This window comes from Kluyveromyces lactis (genome assembly GCF_000002515.2).
Source record: "Kluyveromyces lactis strain NRRL Y-1140 chromosome D complete sequence".
Taxonomy (NCBI): Eukaryota; Fungi; Ascomycota; class Saccharomycetes; order Saccharomycetales; family Saccharomycetaceae; genus Kluyveromyces; species Kluyveromyces lactis.
The window spans coordinates 1,242,478-1,258,049 of NC_006040.1; the positions used below are offsets into that span (position 1 = coordinate 1,242,478).

The 15,572-nt window shown below is 39.6% G+C and overlaps 7 protein-coding genes and 1 non-coding gene across 8 annotated transcripts; 6 read left to right on the forward strand and 2 right to left on the reverse strand.

The window, feature by feature from the left end:
• Positions 1 to 5: 5 nt before the first annotated feature.
• Positions 6 to 2,648, forward strand: NNF2 (Nnf2p; the record flags this gene model as incomplete). The annotated part of the gene is made up of 1 exon (XM_453712.1): positions 6 to 2,648. The coding sequence occupies one exon, from the start codon at positions 6 to 8 to the stop codon at positions 2,646 to 2,648; it is 2,643 nt and encodes an 880-aa protein (XP_453712.1).
• A 1,619-nt stretch (positions 2,649 to 4,267) lies between these two features.
• Positions 4,268 to 4,672, reverse strand: KLLA0_D14762g (uncharacterized protein; the record flags this gene model as incomplete). The annotated part of the gene is made up of 1 exon (XM_453715.1): positions 4,268 to 4,672. One exon carries the CDS (start codon positions 4,670 to 4,672, stop codon positions 4,268 to 4,270), a length of 405 nt encoding a protein of 134 aa, XP_453715.1.
• Positions 4,673 to 4,893: 221 nt separating this feature from the next.
• On the forward strand, positions 4,894 to 4,965 carry KLLA0_D14784r. Its single transcript has one exon. It is a non-coding gene; the product is annotated as a tRNA-Thr (tRNA).
• A 548-nt stretch (positions 4,966 to 5,513) lies between these two features.
• On the forward strand, positions 5,514 to 9,152 carry UTP22 (rRNA-processing protein UTP22; the record flags this gene model as incomplete). The annotated part of the gene is made up of 1 exon (XM_453716.1): positions 5,514 to 9,152. One exon carries the CDS (start codon positions 5,514 to 5,516, stop codon positions 9,150 to 9,152), a length of 3,639 nt encoding a protein of 1,212 aa, XP_453716.1.
• A 361-nt stretch (positions 9,153 to 9,513) lies between these two features.
• Positions 9,514 to 10,047, forward strand: GLD1 (Gld1p; the record flags this gene model as incomplete). Its single annotated transcript, XM_453717.1, has 1 exon — positions 9,514 to 10,047. One exon carries the CDS (start codon positions 9,514 to 9,516, stop codon positions 10,045 to 10,047), a length of 534 nt encoding a protein of 177 aa, XP_453717.1.
• A 498-nt stretch (positions 10,048 to 10,545) lies between these two features.
• RPC40 (DNA-directed RNA polymerase core subunit RPC40) lies at positions 10,546 to 11,550 on the reverse strand (the record flags this gene model as incomplete). Its single annotated transcript, XM_453719.1, has 1 exon — positions 10,546 to 11,550. One exon carries the CDS (start codon positions 11,548 to 11,550, stop codon positions 10,546 to 10,548), a length of 1,005 nt encoding a protein of 334 aa, XP_453719.1.
• Positions 11,551 to 11,903: 353 nt separating this feature from the next.
• Positions 11,904 to 13,307, forward strand: PRP31 (U4/U6-U5 snRNP complex subunit PRP31; the record flags this gene model as incomplete). The annotated part of the gene is made up of 1 exon (XM_453720.1): positions 11,904 to 13,307. One exon carries the CDS (start codon positions 11,904 to 11,906, stop codon positions 13,305 to 13,307), a length of 1,404 nt encoding a protein of 467 aa, XP_453720.1.
• A 280-nt stretch (positions 13,308 to 13,587) lies between these two features.
• KLLA0_D14905g (serine/threonine-protein kinase) lies at positions 13,588 to 15,291 on the forward strand (the record flags this gene model as incomplete). The annotated part of the gene is made up of 1 exon (XM_453721.1): positions 13,588 to 15,291. The coding sequence occupies one exon, from the start codon at positions 13,588 to 13,590 to the stop codon at positions 15,289 to 15,291; it is 1,704 nt and encodes a 567-aa protein (XP_453721.1).
• Between the last annotated feature and the right edge of the window lie 281 nt (positions 15,292 to 15,572).

Consider the following 15,572-nt stretch of genomic DNA (forward strand, 5'->3'; position numbering starts at 1 on the left):
CTGCCATGTCCAGCAGTGATCCGAGTCTCTCTTTCATCAGAAGGCATCATTTCAAGGACTCTCTTGCACTTTTAATCGTGTTTTTGAGCTTCAATCATTTTGCATCATTGATCCTATTGGTTTCCTTCAGCATAGTTACCAGATCGAGGAACTTTCTTTCAGAGTGTTTTATCAGATTCTTTCTACCCAAGTCTCATTACAACGGATTTGTCAATGATGATGATTATCAGATCAAACCTATCCAGGCGGTAGCAGTGGCACCCATCAATAATGTATTGTCGGCCAAGACGAGAAAGAAATCGGTGATGGCGAGCAAACAGCAGGCTTCTGCTAGTCCTACCAATTCTACAGTTAACGCAGTCCCCACAAATAACGTGCTGGGAGTTAATGGTGAAACTACGAAGCCAAGATTGAGAAAATCTAAGAAGAAACTGCTATTCTTTTTGATTCAAGAGGCAATTTTGGCATTTATACTGAAGTATTACGGTGATAAATATTTCACTGAACCCATAGAGAATCTTGCTATGTCTATAGTAGCTTCTTCTTTGGTCAATGATCCCAAGGATGCTCTAAGTGTTGCCACAACTAGTTCCATCATATATGCTCTCTCGACGCAATGGATACAGAAGTTGTTATTCCTATTCGACTATGAGAAAGCAGTATTTGCATTCCCATCCAAACCTACCATCTCACGTTGGACATTATTGATAGACAAGTACCCCTCGTTGACTGGGAGGCTACCATCCATCTTTGAATTTCTCACATTTTCGAGCAGATACATCCGATATGCATCGTATTTGGCGTCATTCCATGTGGTGGTTGCTCAAATCGAACAAAATTTAATAGTACAATCTTATGAACGTAAAAATAACGAATCCAACAGTAACGATCAAATAAATCAGGGACCCAGCAACGCATCTCCTACAACACCGCTGTCCTCTTCCACACAGACTAAAGAGGCTCCTATTCCGCAATCATCAAATATGGCACATAGTTCCAGCGCTTCATCCTCTTTTTCCCTTCCAGGTACCAACTTGAACAATACTTCGAATCCTCAGGAACCTGCACCAATTTATTCGTCTTTAGTTAAAGATTCTGTGGTGAATGATATCAGTATTACCTCTCCATCTGCTTCTAATAATCAAACTTGGGTCCCCAATATCACAACCGCATTTTCAACAGAGTCGAACTTAGATCATCAGAATGATCTATCTAACCAAGTGTACAAATTGGAATTGAACCTTGAATCTCAGGAGAATTGTCCCAATCTTTCTACCATTTCAACGGTTAATTTACAAAATTTCGTGAGACAACTTTTCCGTTGGAAGAATCATCACATCATCCCACCAATATGGGCGATTTTCACTGCCACTCAAACGTTAATTTCAGAGAAGCATAACATCCAGGCTTCCAACGATAATGTGACACCATTGACTACGACTGTTGCAGTGGATGATGATAAGATTACTCCTACTGAAAGTGATTCTGTGGCTCAAAGTGTGAAATCAAACTTGTCCCCAGTAAATTCAAACCCAAGCAAAGGTGTGTTCACGAGTAAAGCTATCTCGGACTCGATGACATTGATTGCACCAGCGATGGACGACTATCACAAATTAAACCTTGTTTCCACCGAAACCAGACATGATTATAAAGTTTGTATTACATTCATTGGAGCCAATTCCATTACATTCAAGATAGATTCTCTTTTCGAAGGTGAGTTGATCATTCTCGTTAACGGTGTCATTTGGTCTCAAGTTGGATCTGCAATCGTTCCTAGTATACCGGGACAAGAGTACACCATAGTGAGTGGCCTTGTACCATTATGCTCTTATGACATCCAATTTGTCAACAGGTTGAACGAACTGGAGGACTATTTAATTGCAGACTTAATGGTCAGAACCATTGGTAAAAATGGTGACCAAGAGGCGTTAGACTTAAGTTTCCCTTCATATTACCATAGAAAGTTCCTATCTCCTATCCTAACTTTAAAACATTCCATCTTAACCACCAATGCAAACCTTGCAGATGAAAGGGCCAAAGTGAAGAAGACCAGGAAAGAAGTTACCAAGAAGGTTAATACGATGAAACAGGATATCGAGACATTCAAAACGAAACTCGAATTCAATGTCACCCAGGATGAGAAAAGTGCATCAAAAGTAGAGAATTTGAAGATGGCATTGAAACAAGGTGAATTTCAGACTACGCAATTGGAAGAGAAGTTGAAAGAGTTAACTCAAAAAGAGACAGAACTAGAAGAAGTGTACCTTGTTGAGAAGGATAACCATTTTCAAAGAACTTTAGAATGTAGTAAGACAGAGGATCAATGGAAGTTGAAGTTAAAGGAAGCCGAATCTCAATTGAGCAAATTGAAGCAAGAGTTACAACAATTGCAAGTTAAGAAAAGCAAAAGTGTGAACAAACATGCAAAGTTGCAAAAAGAAGTGAACCAAATCAACGATGATTTCGATAAATATACCTCGACATTCCTAGAGAAAAGGAACAGGGAACGTGTTGAAAGAAATCAGTTAAGATCACAAGAGGCAACTGAATATGAATTGAGAATCAAAGGTCTAGAGCAAGATATCAGCAGACTAGAAGGCGAGGCGAGCCAACTCCATCAAATTCTACAGAACACTGCACCATACTGAGTAGAGAGTCATCCTCTCACCCCATCTCTGTAGTTCATGTAGACGCGTTCATAGGTATATATAAATACGTATTAACGTCAAACAGAAATAATGTATGTATGTCCATTCATGATCGTTAAAGCCAGCTACACAAGTGATCCATTCATGTTTCACGTTTTAAGATCCCCTATGTATCATCTTGATAAGTAAATCCTATCACATTGGTAGTTACTAGATTAATTTTTCTAATTTGTCTCAACAGACCCGGTACTAATGTCTTGAGGTTCTACCTTTCACACATGATTAACATTGAAAACTGTCAATGCCCTTCCAATGATCAGCAGATATTGATAAGTCCCCAATTTCGCCTTTCTTAACGGTTTCTCTAATACACCTGCGTAAATCTCTTAATGTCACTTTTATTTCTTGGATGTCTTGACTTTCTTTACATGATGATGTTTGTTCGGTAACTGAATGTGATCACTTGAGATCCGCCATAACTTATCTTTTATGTAGATAGACGCTAACTTTTCATCATCTAGGGAATTCACGATATGTTTATGGTTTCTAGCAACATAGAGGTTATTCTTATAAAAGGACTGTAATGGAATCATAACCATGTTGACTGACGGAACAAACACCGCTCGCATTTTTATTGTGATTTTGTCATTCATTTTAATGTTTAGGATACCTTCTCCCTCAACAGAAATTTCTTTCATTCCTGCTGCAAGCAATTTAGTTTTGGATTCATCTTTAAAATCATACAGCAAATTTTTGTTAGGAACCAACGCTACTGGTATTCCTGAAGCTAGCATGATGCTTTTGTCTTCCTTGAGATAAAAGCTTTTATGGTCAATGTTGCCTAAGGAGAACTGGATCCTCTCCGGCTGAATTATTATCGTCTGAAGATGTGTTCTTCTTAATGTAATTTGTCTTACCTTTCTTCTCGATTACATCATATTTTTATTGTAGTTCTTACCTGACTTTTTGTGCCTATTAGTACCATTGGAATCCTTGTTCCAATTGGTTCTGGAATTTCTTGGGTTTTCTTCCCTTATCTTCTTCGCTTAGATTCGCACGTTTTGACTTTACAGAGTTTCTAGATTCAAGACTCACCAAACTCAGTGCTGATGGTATGTCTAGTTTATTGTTTTTAGACAGTTCTTGGTTTACCATATATGATCTATCTGCAATAGCTTCCACTGTCATTTCAGTTAAACACTGTAACAGTGAATCTATATCACGGTATTTCTCACGTACATGGAATTTGTGATACATCTTAGTACGTTCTAACCATAATGTTTGTAGGTTTGGTGAAGTCTTATCTTTTTGCAGGTGCCTGACAGCTTCTTTCCATATGTCTATATTTTTATTCAACCTATCATAATCATTTAATAGATTGTATACTGCACTTTCAGGATTAAATCCCATGCCATAAGGTGCCATTTGAACCCATTCTGGACAGCATTCCTTCGGGACACATTCTTCCCAGAAGAAAACAATTGAATTTGATAATTCGTCGTTGTCAATTATATTTATGGACCAGTCATTGCTTTTGTTCGGGATAAAACTCTCTAGTCCCGCTAGTCTCAATTGTCCAATTAAACAGTAAACCCATCTGTTAAATTGGTCCTTTGACTTCACTTGTTGTAGATGAACAGACGTCTTGTCTTGGAACCTGGAAAAGTCATCAAAGCTTTATATTCGCTGTCACACGAGTTGTTATTCTTCTTGGAATAACTAAACAACAGACTGCTTCGATATCTGTATTCCCTATCAAACACTTCGTAAGTACTTCCTCCAAATATCTCTCTCTCGGGATCTAAGTCTGAGTATGGGTTAACATTTTTATCCTCTTTTAAACTCTGTTTAGGAGCACTACCATCACTAACGATATCGAGTCTTTGTATATCTTCACAGATACCTCTTGTCGGATCATTACTTCCTTGCGGAGACTCAGTGACGCTGCCATGTAGGTGATCCTGGTTGTCGCAGTCACAGTCACGTGTAATTAATTCAAAACCTTCGGTATCAGATGAATCCATAGTGTTTACTAGCTATATATAGCTAGTGTGTTGATGCACCTGGCGATCTGTCATGACTGTGTTGATGGTCTTTCCCCAGATCTATGGCCTCTTTATATAATAACTCAGATTGGTTAATGATGTTTCATGTTGATACTTGACCGTCTATTGTTTCTAATCCGTCTCAACAGATAACCCGCCGAATGATCTAAAAAATCTGTAAAATTTGTAATAGATTTCGTGCCTCCTTAGCTTAGTGGTAGAGCGTTGCACTTGTAATGCAAAGGTCGCTAGTTCAATTCTGGCAGGTGGCATTCATCTTTTTCAATATCCAATCTGACCTTCCTCGAATCTATTTTTTTTTTCTTAAAGTAACATTGTGCACTAAAACTAGCAATACGGTACGTCTAAAACCATGTATTCCCTATATTACTACATATCGGGATAGTACCAGTTCCAGCACTTGAGTTGGACTTGGCTTTAGTCCAGTATGACTCTATGTATCTGACTATCTAACTGATTATTCAGAGAGACTGAGATTGGACACGTCGTATAAAGTGACAGACGCATCAAAATCCTTCACATCGAATTTTGGAAAAATTTGCCAGGCGATGAGCTTTAAAGGTTTAAAGAATTCGCATTTACATAGAATGAACGTACCCATAGGCAGGTTTATCACAGTGATTTTGTTTGGATTTCCCTCGTATTAGTTTGCTAGATATTAAAAGGGTAATTCTCTTCTGTTTTGGCTAGGGGAAATTGAAACCCTAGGACTCGGGCACTGGCTATCATTCTGTATTATAATCAATCCAGAGGCGCAAACGGTCAGGAACTAGTGAATTAAGTGGATATTTAGTGAACTATGGCCTCTGTGAAACGTGTAGCACCAGATGGTGAGAAGTCCAGGAATGGTAGTTTCACCAAGAAGGCGCTTGTAAAAGCTATTACTGGCTCACAGGCTGAAAATGACAGTGACAAGACTGGTTCTTCTTCTTCTGGAGAAGAAGAAGAAGAAAGAGAGGAAGAGGCTACTGCCTCTTCCAGCGGGGAAGAAGACGAGGAAGAGGAAAACACACATGACCATAAGGCTAAGAAGCCAAAGTTGAGCTCCCAGGATATACAAATAGCGAGAGAAACGGCTGAACTCTTCAAATCGAACATTTTCAAATTACAAATCGATGAGTTATTGGAACAAGTGAAGTTGAAGGACTCACACATCGTAAGGGTGGAGAAGTTTTTGCATAAACTATATGATATGATACAGGAAGTACCGGAATGGACTCCGCAAAGCTTAGAAGATGTAGAGAAATATTTCCATGGGAAAGTGGTATCAGTTCCGTTTGTGGATCCAAAACCACAAGCGAAGAACACACAGTACAAATTCAATTATTTAAAGCCGGACGTGAGTTTAATTGGATCATTCGGGTTGAAGACTGCCATCTACCAACCTCAGGGCTCCGCAGTAGACGTTTTGTTGACTATGCCTGAGCAGTTGTTCGAAAAGAAAGATTTCTTGAATTTTAGATGTTTCCACAAGCGTTCAGTATACCTCGCGTATTTGACTCATCATATCTCACTCGTCCTGAAAAGAAGCCAGCTGGATTTCTTACACTTGGAATATTCATACTTTAACAACGATCCTTTACAAACGGTATTAAAGATAAGTTGTAAGGAGAAAACTTCATCGGACTATAATTTCTACAAGACTAAATTCAGCATAAACTTGATCGTGGGGTTCCCATACAATTTCTTCGAATCAAAGAAGTTGCTACCCAATAAGAACTGTATCAGAGTCGGTCAGGATAACGAAACTCCGACACCTTTCTACAATTTCTCGGTATTATCATCTTCTTGTCACGAACACTATTTGAAGTACTTACACAAATCAAAGAAACAAACAGAACAGTTTAAACAGGCTTGTATTTTGGGGAAGCTATGGTTATCTCAGAGAGGCTTCTCATCAAATATGTCTCATTCAGATGCGTTGGGTGGTTTTGGAAATTTCGAGTTTGCCACGTTGATGGCAGCCCTACTAAATGGTGGTGGGTTGAATGGTAACAGAATTTTATTGCATGGGTTCTCATCTTACCAATTATTCAAAGGTGTAATCAAATATTTGGCCACAATGGATCTTTGTACTGATGGGTACTTACAATTCTATTCCGACTATAGCACTACTGCAACTGTCACTTCCTCAAAATACGTTGAAGAAGGTTTCCAAACACCTACAATCTTTGATAAAACCACCAAAGTTAACATACTGAGTAAAATGTCTGTTAACAGCTATCAAATGCTAAAGATCTACGCGCAAGAAAGTTTATTGATGTTGAATGACGTCGTCAGAGATCAGTTCGAAAACATGTTCTTAACTAACTTAAACAAGATCAAGACAGTGAAATATGATGCTTACTATGATTTAGATATCCCATCCATCAATTTACTACTGTCCAAGTTCGGTCCCGTTGAAAAGATTAGCTTTATATCATTCGAAAATTTCATCTGCAATAAAGTATCGAACATCGTGAAGATTGCCCTTGAGGATAGAATCAAAGCTTTTGAAGTGGCTCTAGTTAACAATAGATCTACTTTCCCAGTAACAAAGAGAAAAGTTGCTGCTGTTCCAAATTTCACTTCAATCCAAATTAAACTGTTGATCAACCCTGCAGAATGTGAGAAGCTTGTGACTAAGGGCCCAGAGAACACAGAAGAATTAACTAATGAAGCTAATGAATTCAAGATTTTTTGGGGTAAAAAAGCATCTCTTCGTAGATTCAAGGACGGTTCCATTGCAAACTGCTGTGTCTGGTCAACTTCTGCTATTGAAAGTGTTGTTTCTTCGATTTTGTCCTATGTTCTAAGGCTACATTTGACTGAAGACTGCAAACTCATCAATAATTCCACTAGCCAATTCCAACAGTTGTTACCACTACCGAACCTACCTGCATCTTCAAAGACATCAGTTCTAAACCTATCAAGCTACTATAACTTGAAGAAGTCCTTTGACGATTTGTATAAAATCATGTTCGAGCTAAAACTCCCATTATCAATTAAATCTCTTTTACCTATTGGTTCTGCATTCAGGTACACATCATTATGTCAGCCTGTCCCATACGCATATTCTAATCCTGATTTCTTACAAGACGTTGTTATCGAATTCGAAACGTCTACAAAATGGCCTGACGAAATTACTTCGTTGGAAAAGGCTAAAGCTGCATTTTTATTGAAGATTCAAGAATCCATCACGCAGACTCATAGTGAGTACAAGTGCTACTTTACACGTGATGAATCGATTCCATACAACTTGGAAATAGTTACTCTAAACATTTTGACTCCAGAAGGATACGGTTTCAAGTTTAGAGTTCTAACTGAGAGAGACGAAGTTATGTATTTGAGAGCAATTAACAACGCAAGAAAAGAACTAAGACCAGAGCTGGAAAAGACATTCTTGAAATTTACTGCCAAGTACCAAGCTGCTATTAGACATACTAGAACTTTGGAAAACATTTCCCATAGTTACCCATTCTACTCTCCAGTGGTAAGACTATTTAAGAAATGGCTAGATTCTCATCTCTTATATGGCCATTTGTCAGAAGAATTGATTGAGCTTATTGCCATTAAGCCATTTGTAGAGCCACGTCCATTCACCATGCCAGGTTCCGTTGAAAATGGTTTCTTGAAGATCTTATTATTCCTCGCAAACTGGAATTGGAGGGAGGATCCACTAATATTAGATCTTGTCAAACCAGACGAATTTGGTGACCAAGAAACCAGTATCGGAGCATCAGATCTAGATTCATCTGTTTTAAAGAGACTCTCAGAAAAGTTGACTTTTGCACAATTCAAAACCATTCAAAATAACTTCCAACAACTAAGAAAGGAAGACCCACAAGGTTTACACACCCAATTCTTCGTTGCATCCAAGAACGATCCAAGTGGAATCTTGTACTCTACTGGAGTTCCTCTACCGATTGCCACCAGATTAACTGCTTTGGCAAAAGTAGCCATCAATCTAATCCAATCCCATGGATTGAACAAACAAACCATCGAATTACTATTCACACCTGCATTAAAGGATTACGATTTCGTCATCAAGCTCAAGATTCCTGTCCCATTGAAACTATCCAGTGGCATAGTCAACGCTAACGAGTTTAAGAATTTAAACGAACAGTTGACAGAATTCCCCAAAGATCTTGATACAATGAGCACCAAAATGGATCCAACTTACCAACTAGTGAAATACTTGAACATGAAGTACAAAAACAGTATTATATTCTCCAATCATCGCCACATTGGTGTCACTGGTGGTAAAAATGGTGATAAAAACGTCATTACTGGATTAATCAAACCTATATTCAAGAAACCACTAAAATTTAAAGTCAACATGGACTGTAACGTCAAGCCAATTGATAAAGATCTAGTAGAACTTAACAAAGATGCCATTTTCCACGAAATAGGTGCGTTCTGCCAGGAATTGATTGTTGGCTTCGAAGCTAACAATTGAAAGATGCCTCTTAATCACATAATAGTTTAGATTTTTTACATAAAATCCTCCTATATAGGACAATATTGATAGATCATTTCCCTTTTACTAATTTAATATACCTTAACATTTCCTTGAACCAGATCACATCTCCGGTAGCACGCTTATCTTGGCAACATAGCAGTGGAAATTCTTCTTTCGTTACCCTTATAATTTATTATAATAATGATGAATCTGATTTAAAGCACTCTAACTTGTTGTTATCCGAAAGGAAAAGGGTCAATGACACGAACAATCTGGATCTCAAGAACGCCATACTCTCTATAGACTAAGATCTGTACCAGAAGACAACATAGGGTATAACTTTGCTAAGGTGTCTGAGATGAGTATAGAGGAGGCAGGAGTACCGAAGCTATATCGCTTAAGGAGCTATCGAATGAAGATAAAAGAATTCCGTCATGAATTGAAATCACAGCTCCAACTCTTGGGATATACAGTGATAATCATATCTCAAATCAAATTTGCAGGTAACATCGTACTATTTGTGATACGGCTTGCGCTTCAATCACTTTTAAATGCACCATACCCAACCGATACTCGACTCCTGGCATTCATGAACTACTACAGGGCCCAAGCGACCGACGGAACTGATCCGAACGTTGCACTCAGGAAGGCTTTCAAGAGAATTGAATTGGTCTTAATACACACCACATTACTGCTCAACTTCTTTGTCATTTTCGCAGGAATCATATGGCCAATAGACTTCGAGAAGAATTTGGAGCACTTCAAAATGCCTGGGATATCACATCTAGAAAACTACCCATCGCCGTTTAACCATGGAACAGGCATAATAGAGGGGGAATTGAGAAGGCACTGGGTTCACCCAGTATATTGGAGAACGAGTGCCCTCGAGTAATTTTAAGGGTAACGCATCGTACCTTTTCTACCAACTGCTAATTCTATTCTTTCAAGTAGGGCTATTCCTCGTAACTGTACTATCCATCTCACCATTCAAAGATCACGAAGTCGCGGACGAAACCTATACACAGAAAGCCCAGAGTGATCTGAGTGACGGATATAATGGTAACGTCTTGATACTCGAAGTGGATCCAAAAGCCATGATCGAAAATCTTATAACCAAAGCACGGCCAATGGCGCAGGATCAGGAGACGTTTGAACCGACAAATGTAGATGCGATGGTGTAACACAGTTGAATCTAAAAACAAATGTACATTAAACTAGTTTAGATGTAGTGGCTTCTTTATATATGAATATATATAAGTGCCTAATCTGTTCACTGAGTGGCTTAATGCGTATGATACAGGGAATGAAAGAAATGGAATTATGATGCACGGTTTGTCTGTGTATGGAAGGGAGTGGATGATATTAAATAGAGAACATGCGAATTGGCTTCTTATTGTGAGATTGGACAGTTCTTCAAGTATTCCGCCTTGTTCTTCAAGATCCTGACCGATTTGAAGAAGATTTCTTCCGGTGTCATAGCACCAGAACTCTCCACGTTAAAGATGAAGTGGTCTCTCACCCTACCCAACTTAACCTTCCCCTGGAACTCATCGTGTCTCAACACCTCTCTGGACACGGTATCCTTCCTTGGATCCTTGATATAAGCTTCACCCTTCTCGTTGACATCTGCGACACCTTTAGGGAAACATTTCACAAATTTCTTGGCATCATCACCGGTGATAGGCTGTGTGATCTGGATGTGTGGTAATAGTCTATAACTAGCTGTCGACACCGGAGAGAACTTGGCATGGTCTGCACCGATACCTAGAATACAATGTGCCCTTAACGAAATCTCTTGACCTGGTCTCAACTTGGCCAACAAGATATCTGGATCCGCTGCCACCACGGGACACTTGGCAAATTGTTCCACCTGTTTCCCCTGAGGCTCAAACTTAAGGTCCCTAGCATAGATATGCGCGTTTCTATAAAGAACCTTGGGGTCTTCACAATCCTTTGGAGCATCTGGGTTCCTGGTACATTTCACGTTCAACGACATCACTATCGTATTTTCATCTGTAAACCTTTCAGATTCGGGCAATGACGTGTCCACCCAACTCAACATATCTGGATCCACCTTCAATGGCACTAACCCGATTCTATGCGCCAACACTTCGTCCTGTAGCACAGACGTATTGTTAAAAAAGTAGACGTATTCTGGAGCGACAGATGGTACTTCTGAGATCATAATACGACGGAAAGCGTTAGCAATCGATGTGTCGACATGAACCAAATCGAAATTCACTTCACGCTCATCCAAACTCTCGATTTGTACGTCAAAAGTTTCCTTGAACTTCTCCAAGTCCCATGAATTGTCTTGATCCGAACTAAATCCAGGGAAATCTGTTGAACTTGTGTTCGTCACACGGTTATATTCAACACCAACGATATTGGACATCCTTTTTCAATTGTATTGCTACGTTTATGCTACCTCTTGAGCTCTCAAACGACCTCAGAAAAGCCCTATGACACTGGTCAAGGTCCGTCTCATCGGTGTAGATACCTCATCTCAAGCTCATCTCATCGCTTTAAAGAACTGAAAAATTTTTGGAAAAGAAAAGATCACATCGTATAGAGTGATTATATATGATTAAAGATTGGTAGAAATGCGATGAGATAGCTACTCGAGAGCAGGTACTAGTCGATTACTGCTCTTTTGACCATCCTCAGTTAGTTCAGTATGTGGTATTTTACAGTTGGATTGTAACTGGATAACCATATTCCCCTGTCTTACTCTTTCACAAGGTGATAATGGACCTTTTAGATGACGAAGATTATGGAAGTGTCAGCGATGAGGAAAGCTTGGATGATGGGTTAAGTGGTGTAACCAGTGGTATAACCAGTGGTATAGCCACAGAATCGGATATTTTACCCTCTCCTAGTGTTAGCAACCTAATATCTGACTTTCACGCGCAATTCTGGCACCAAGGCGCGGATTTAGATGACCTCATCCAACTTGCCAAGCACGAAACTATAATACGAGATGCAACAAACCATACGACAGAGCCTTACAATGTCATAAAACTGGGCCAATTGATGCCTTTATTCGATACAGAGCTTTCCATGGTGTTTCAATGCATTGTAGATACCTACAAGGCCAAGTTCCCTGGGTTGGAAACTATTGTCCCTGAAAGGAAACAATACGTCGACGTGGTCAAGATGCTGCAACAGGATATTCCCAACGTGCAATTAGACCAAGTGCTATCGAAGGAGGAAACCCTTGTGGTATCTATGTCTCTAAAGACAGATTTCAAAGAGGGTGCTCGAATTGATAAGGATCTCCTCTCCAAGGCCATCCATTGGTTCGATATTCTGTACAACTTACGGGACAACGTCTCACACTATGTTGAGACAAGAATACAAATGGTAGCTCCAAACTTATGTGCTTTATTGGGACCTGATACTGCAGCTAAACTGGTAACACATTGTGGTAGTGTTAAAGAACTAAGTGTGGTTCCCAGTTGTAATTTGGCATCCATTGGCCAGGACAAAACGTTGCATGGCAAATCGTTAGATATCTCTGGGGTACGACAAAAGGGATATCTATTCTATACAGACGTGGTACAAACACAGCCTCCTGAGTTCCAGAAACAGGCGCTTAGAATGGTCTCTGCCAAGGTTGCTCTTGCTGCGAGAGCGGATTGCACCATGGGGAATCAAGTCATTAACCCAGATGGGAATTCAGATGGGAACTCAGATGCCTCGAAGCTGGGCTTGAAATGGAGGCATGAAATCGTTGAAAAACTCAAGAAGATAATAGATCCGCCGAATATCAGTAACATCAAGCCGTTGCCGATCCCAGAAGACGCTCCAAAGAAGAAAAGAGCTGGTAGAAGGTTCCGTAAGTACAAAGAACAGTTCAAGATGTCGCATCTAAGGCAAATGCAAAACAGAATGGAGTTCGGTAAAGAGGAACAGACCACCATGGACCCATACGGAGAAGAAATAGGGTTCGGGATGGCCGATTCAAAGAACGTTTCCGCATTGTCCTCTTTCAATAAGACCAAAATGCGTAAATCTATGCGTTTAAGATTAGATCAAGAGACTAAAAACACGCACAGTTTCCTACAGGATGAGAGGTCCGAAAAGCTCAAACGTAGTGCAGAGCACCCACAAGCTACGGACCCCGCCACCAGCAAACAACCACGGTTGTGAGACACCATAGTTCTGCCGTGTACCTTTTATACCCTGTATATGTCTATTCATAGATCTGTAATTACGATTCCTATTATGGCAAAACCAAAACACAAAAAGATGATCCAATGTTCGAATTGAAAACTTTAAACAAAGAACACAACTTAACCATTGAACTTTAGGGTCTCTTATTCGATCAGATCTGCCGATAATTCATTGTGTCAAGTCAGAAGTAACGTGTCTGACCTGAAGCACTAACGGTTTTATTTACATACTTCAATCACACAGTTTAAAATAAGAAATGTTTACAAGAGATGCGAATGGTCGTCACAAGGAGGTCGACGCATTGGTCGACGATATGGTCAATTTCAGTTTTGATACGGATGCTAAAGTTATGCTAGATCCCCCAAGCACTCCAACGAGAATACGTGGTTCTCCGTCTCCTACTAGATCGATAGTAAAAAACCCTGAAAACTCGCTCATGGATATCGACGATGATACTCAGGGAGATTTGACGGCAGACATTACCAAGTCGCCAAAGAAACTACCCAAAGATTTCTATAAGAAGTCCTCAAAGACTAAATCCAAGAGATTGGTTTCCGTGTGTCAGATGTATTTCTTGGATTATTATTGTGATATGTTCGACTATGTGATTAGCAGAAGAGAACGTACCAGACAAGTGATCAACTATTTGGAAGAGCAAAGAAGGTCGAACCTGATGGGTACTGAGCAAATTACCAACGAATGGCAGGGTTATCTGACGAAAGAGACGAATATTCTAAGGAAAAGACGTTTGAAACCGAAACATAAGGATTTCGAAATGATTACACAAGTTGGACAGGGTGGGTATGGACAAGTTTACCTTGCTAGAAAGAAGGATACCAAGGAGATCTGTGCGCTAAAGATCTTGAACAAGAAACTTTTGATGAAACTGGAAGGTACAGACCATGTTTTGACTGAAAGAGACATTTTAACTACGACAAGATCGGAGTGGTTAGTGAAATTGTTGTATGCTTTCCAAGACCCTCAAAGTTTATACCTTGCCATGGAATTTGTGCCAGGTGGTGACTTCAGAACGTTACTGCTCAATACAAAATTCTTACAGGCCCCACATGCCAGGTTTTACATCAGTGAGATGTTCTGCGCTGTAAACGCGTTGCATCAATTGGGTTACACCCACAGAGATTTAAAACCAGAAAACTTTTTAATTGATTCAAAGGGACATATCAAGTTAACTGATTTCGGATTAGCTTCCGGTACCGTATCAATGGAAAGAATCGAAAGTATGAAGATCAGATTACAAGAGGTTAAGAATTTAGAGTTCCCAGAGTTTAGAGAAAGATCGATGGATGACAGAAGAAGAATGTACAACAAGCTGAGAGAAGAGGAAGTTAGATACGCACACTCAACTGTCGGTTCGCCCGATTACATGGCATTAGAAGTTCTTGAAGCCAAGAATTACGATTTCACGGTCGATTATTGGTCCCTGGGATGTATTCTTTTCGAAAGTTTAGTGGGTTATACACCCTTCAGTGGAAATAGCACAAACGAAACTTATGAAAACTTGAGAAACTGGAAACATGTGTTACAAAGACCTAAGTGTGATAATGGTAGATACGCGTTCTCAGATAGAACTTGGGAACTAATAACACGTTTGATAGCTGACCCAATTAATAGATTAAAATCCTTCGAACATGTGAAGAGAATGAGATACTTCTCTGAAATCGATTTCAATACTCTAAGGACAATTCATCCACCTTTCATCCCACAACTAGATAACGAAGAAGATGTAGGTTACTTCGACGATTTCACGAACGAAGAACATATGGCAAGGTACGTCGATGTTTTCAAGAGACAAGATCGTCTAACAGCAATGGTTGACGACAGTTTGTCCGATTCGAAATTGGTCGGATTTACTTTCAGACATAGAAATGGGAAAGATGGTTCAAGTGGTGTTCTCTACGGAGGTTTAGAACAGAGTGACCCCTTCGCAACCTTCTACTAAACTTCAACCGCCATCCCTCTATTCCTCCATTCCAACTTAGCATCGATCTTTCTCTTTTTACAAAGGAAATGCATCTCTTAAAACTCAAGAAACTATGAACAACGCTAATGGCATATTAAAGTATGGAAACTACCTCGTTACAACAGACAGTACAATCTGCATTATAAGCAGCTTCAACTCACTGAACCACCACCCATATGGATGCTCTCTTCGTAAGTAGTGAAACACATGTATACATCAGTAGTTTGTTACCCAGCTTTTCTTTCCACATAGTGAAAAGT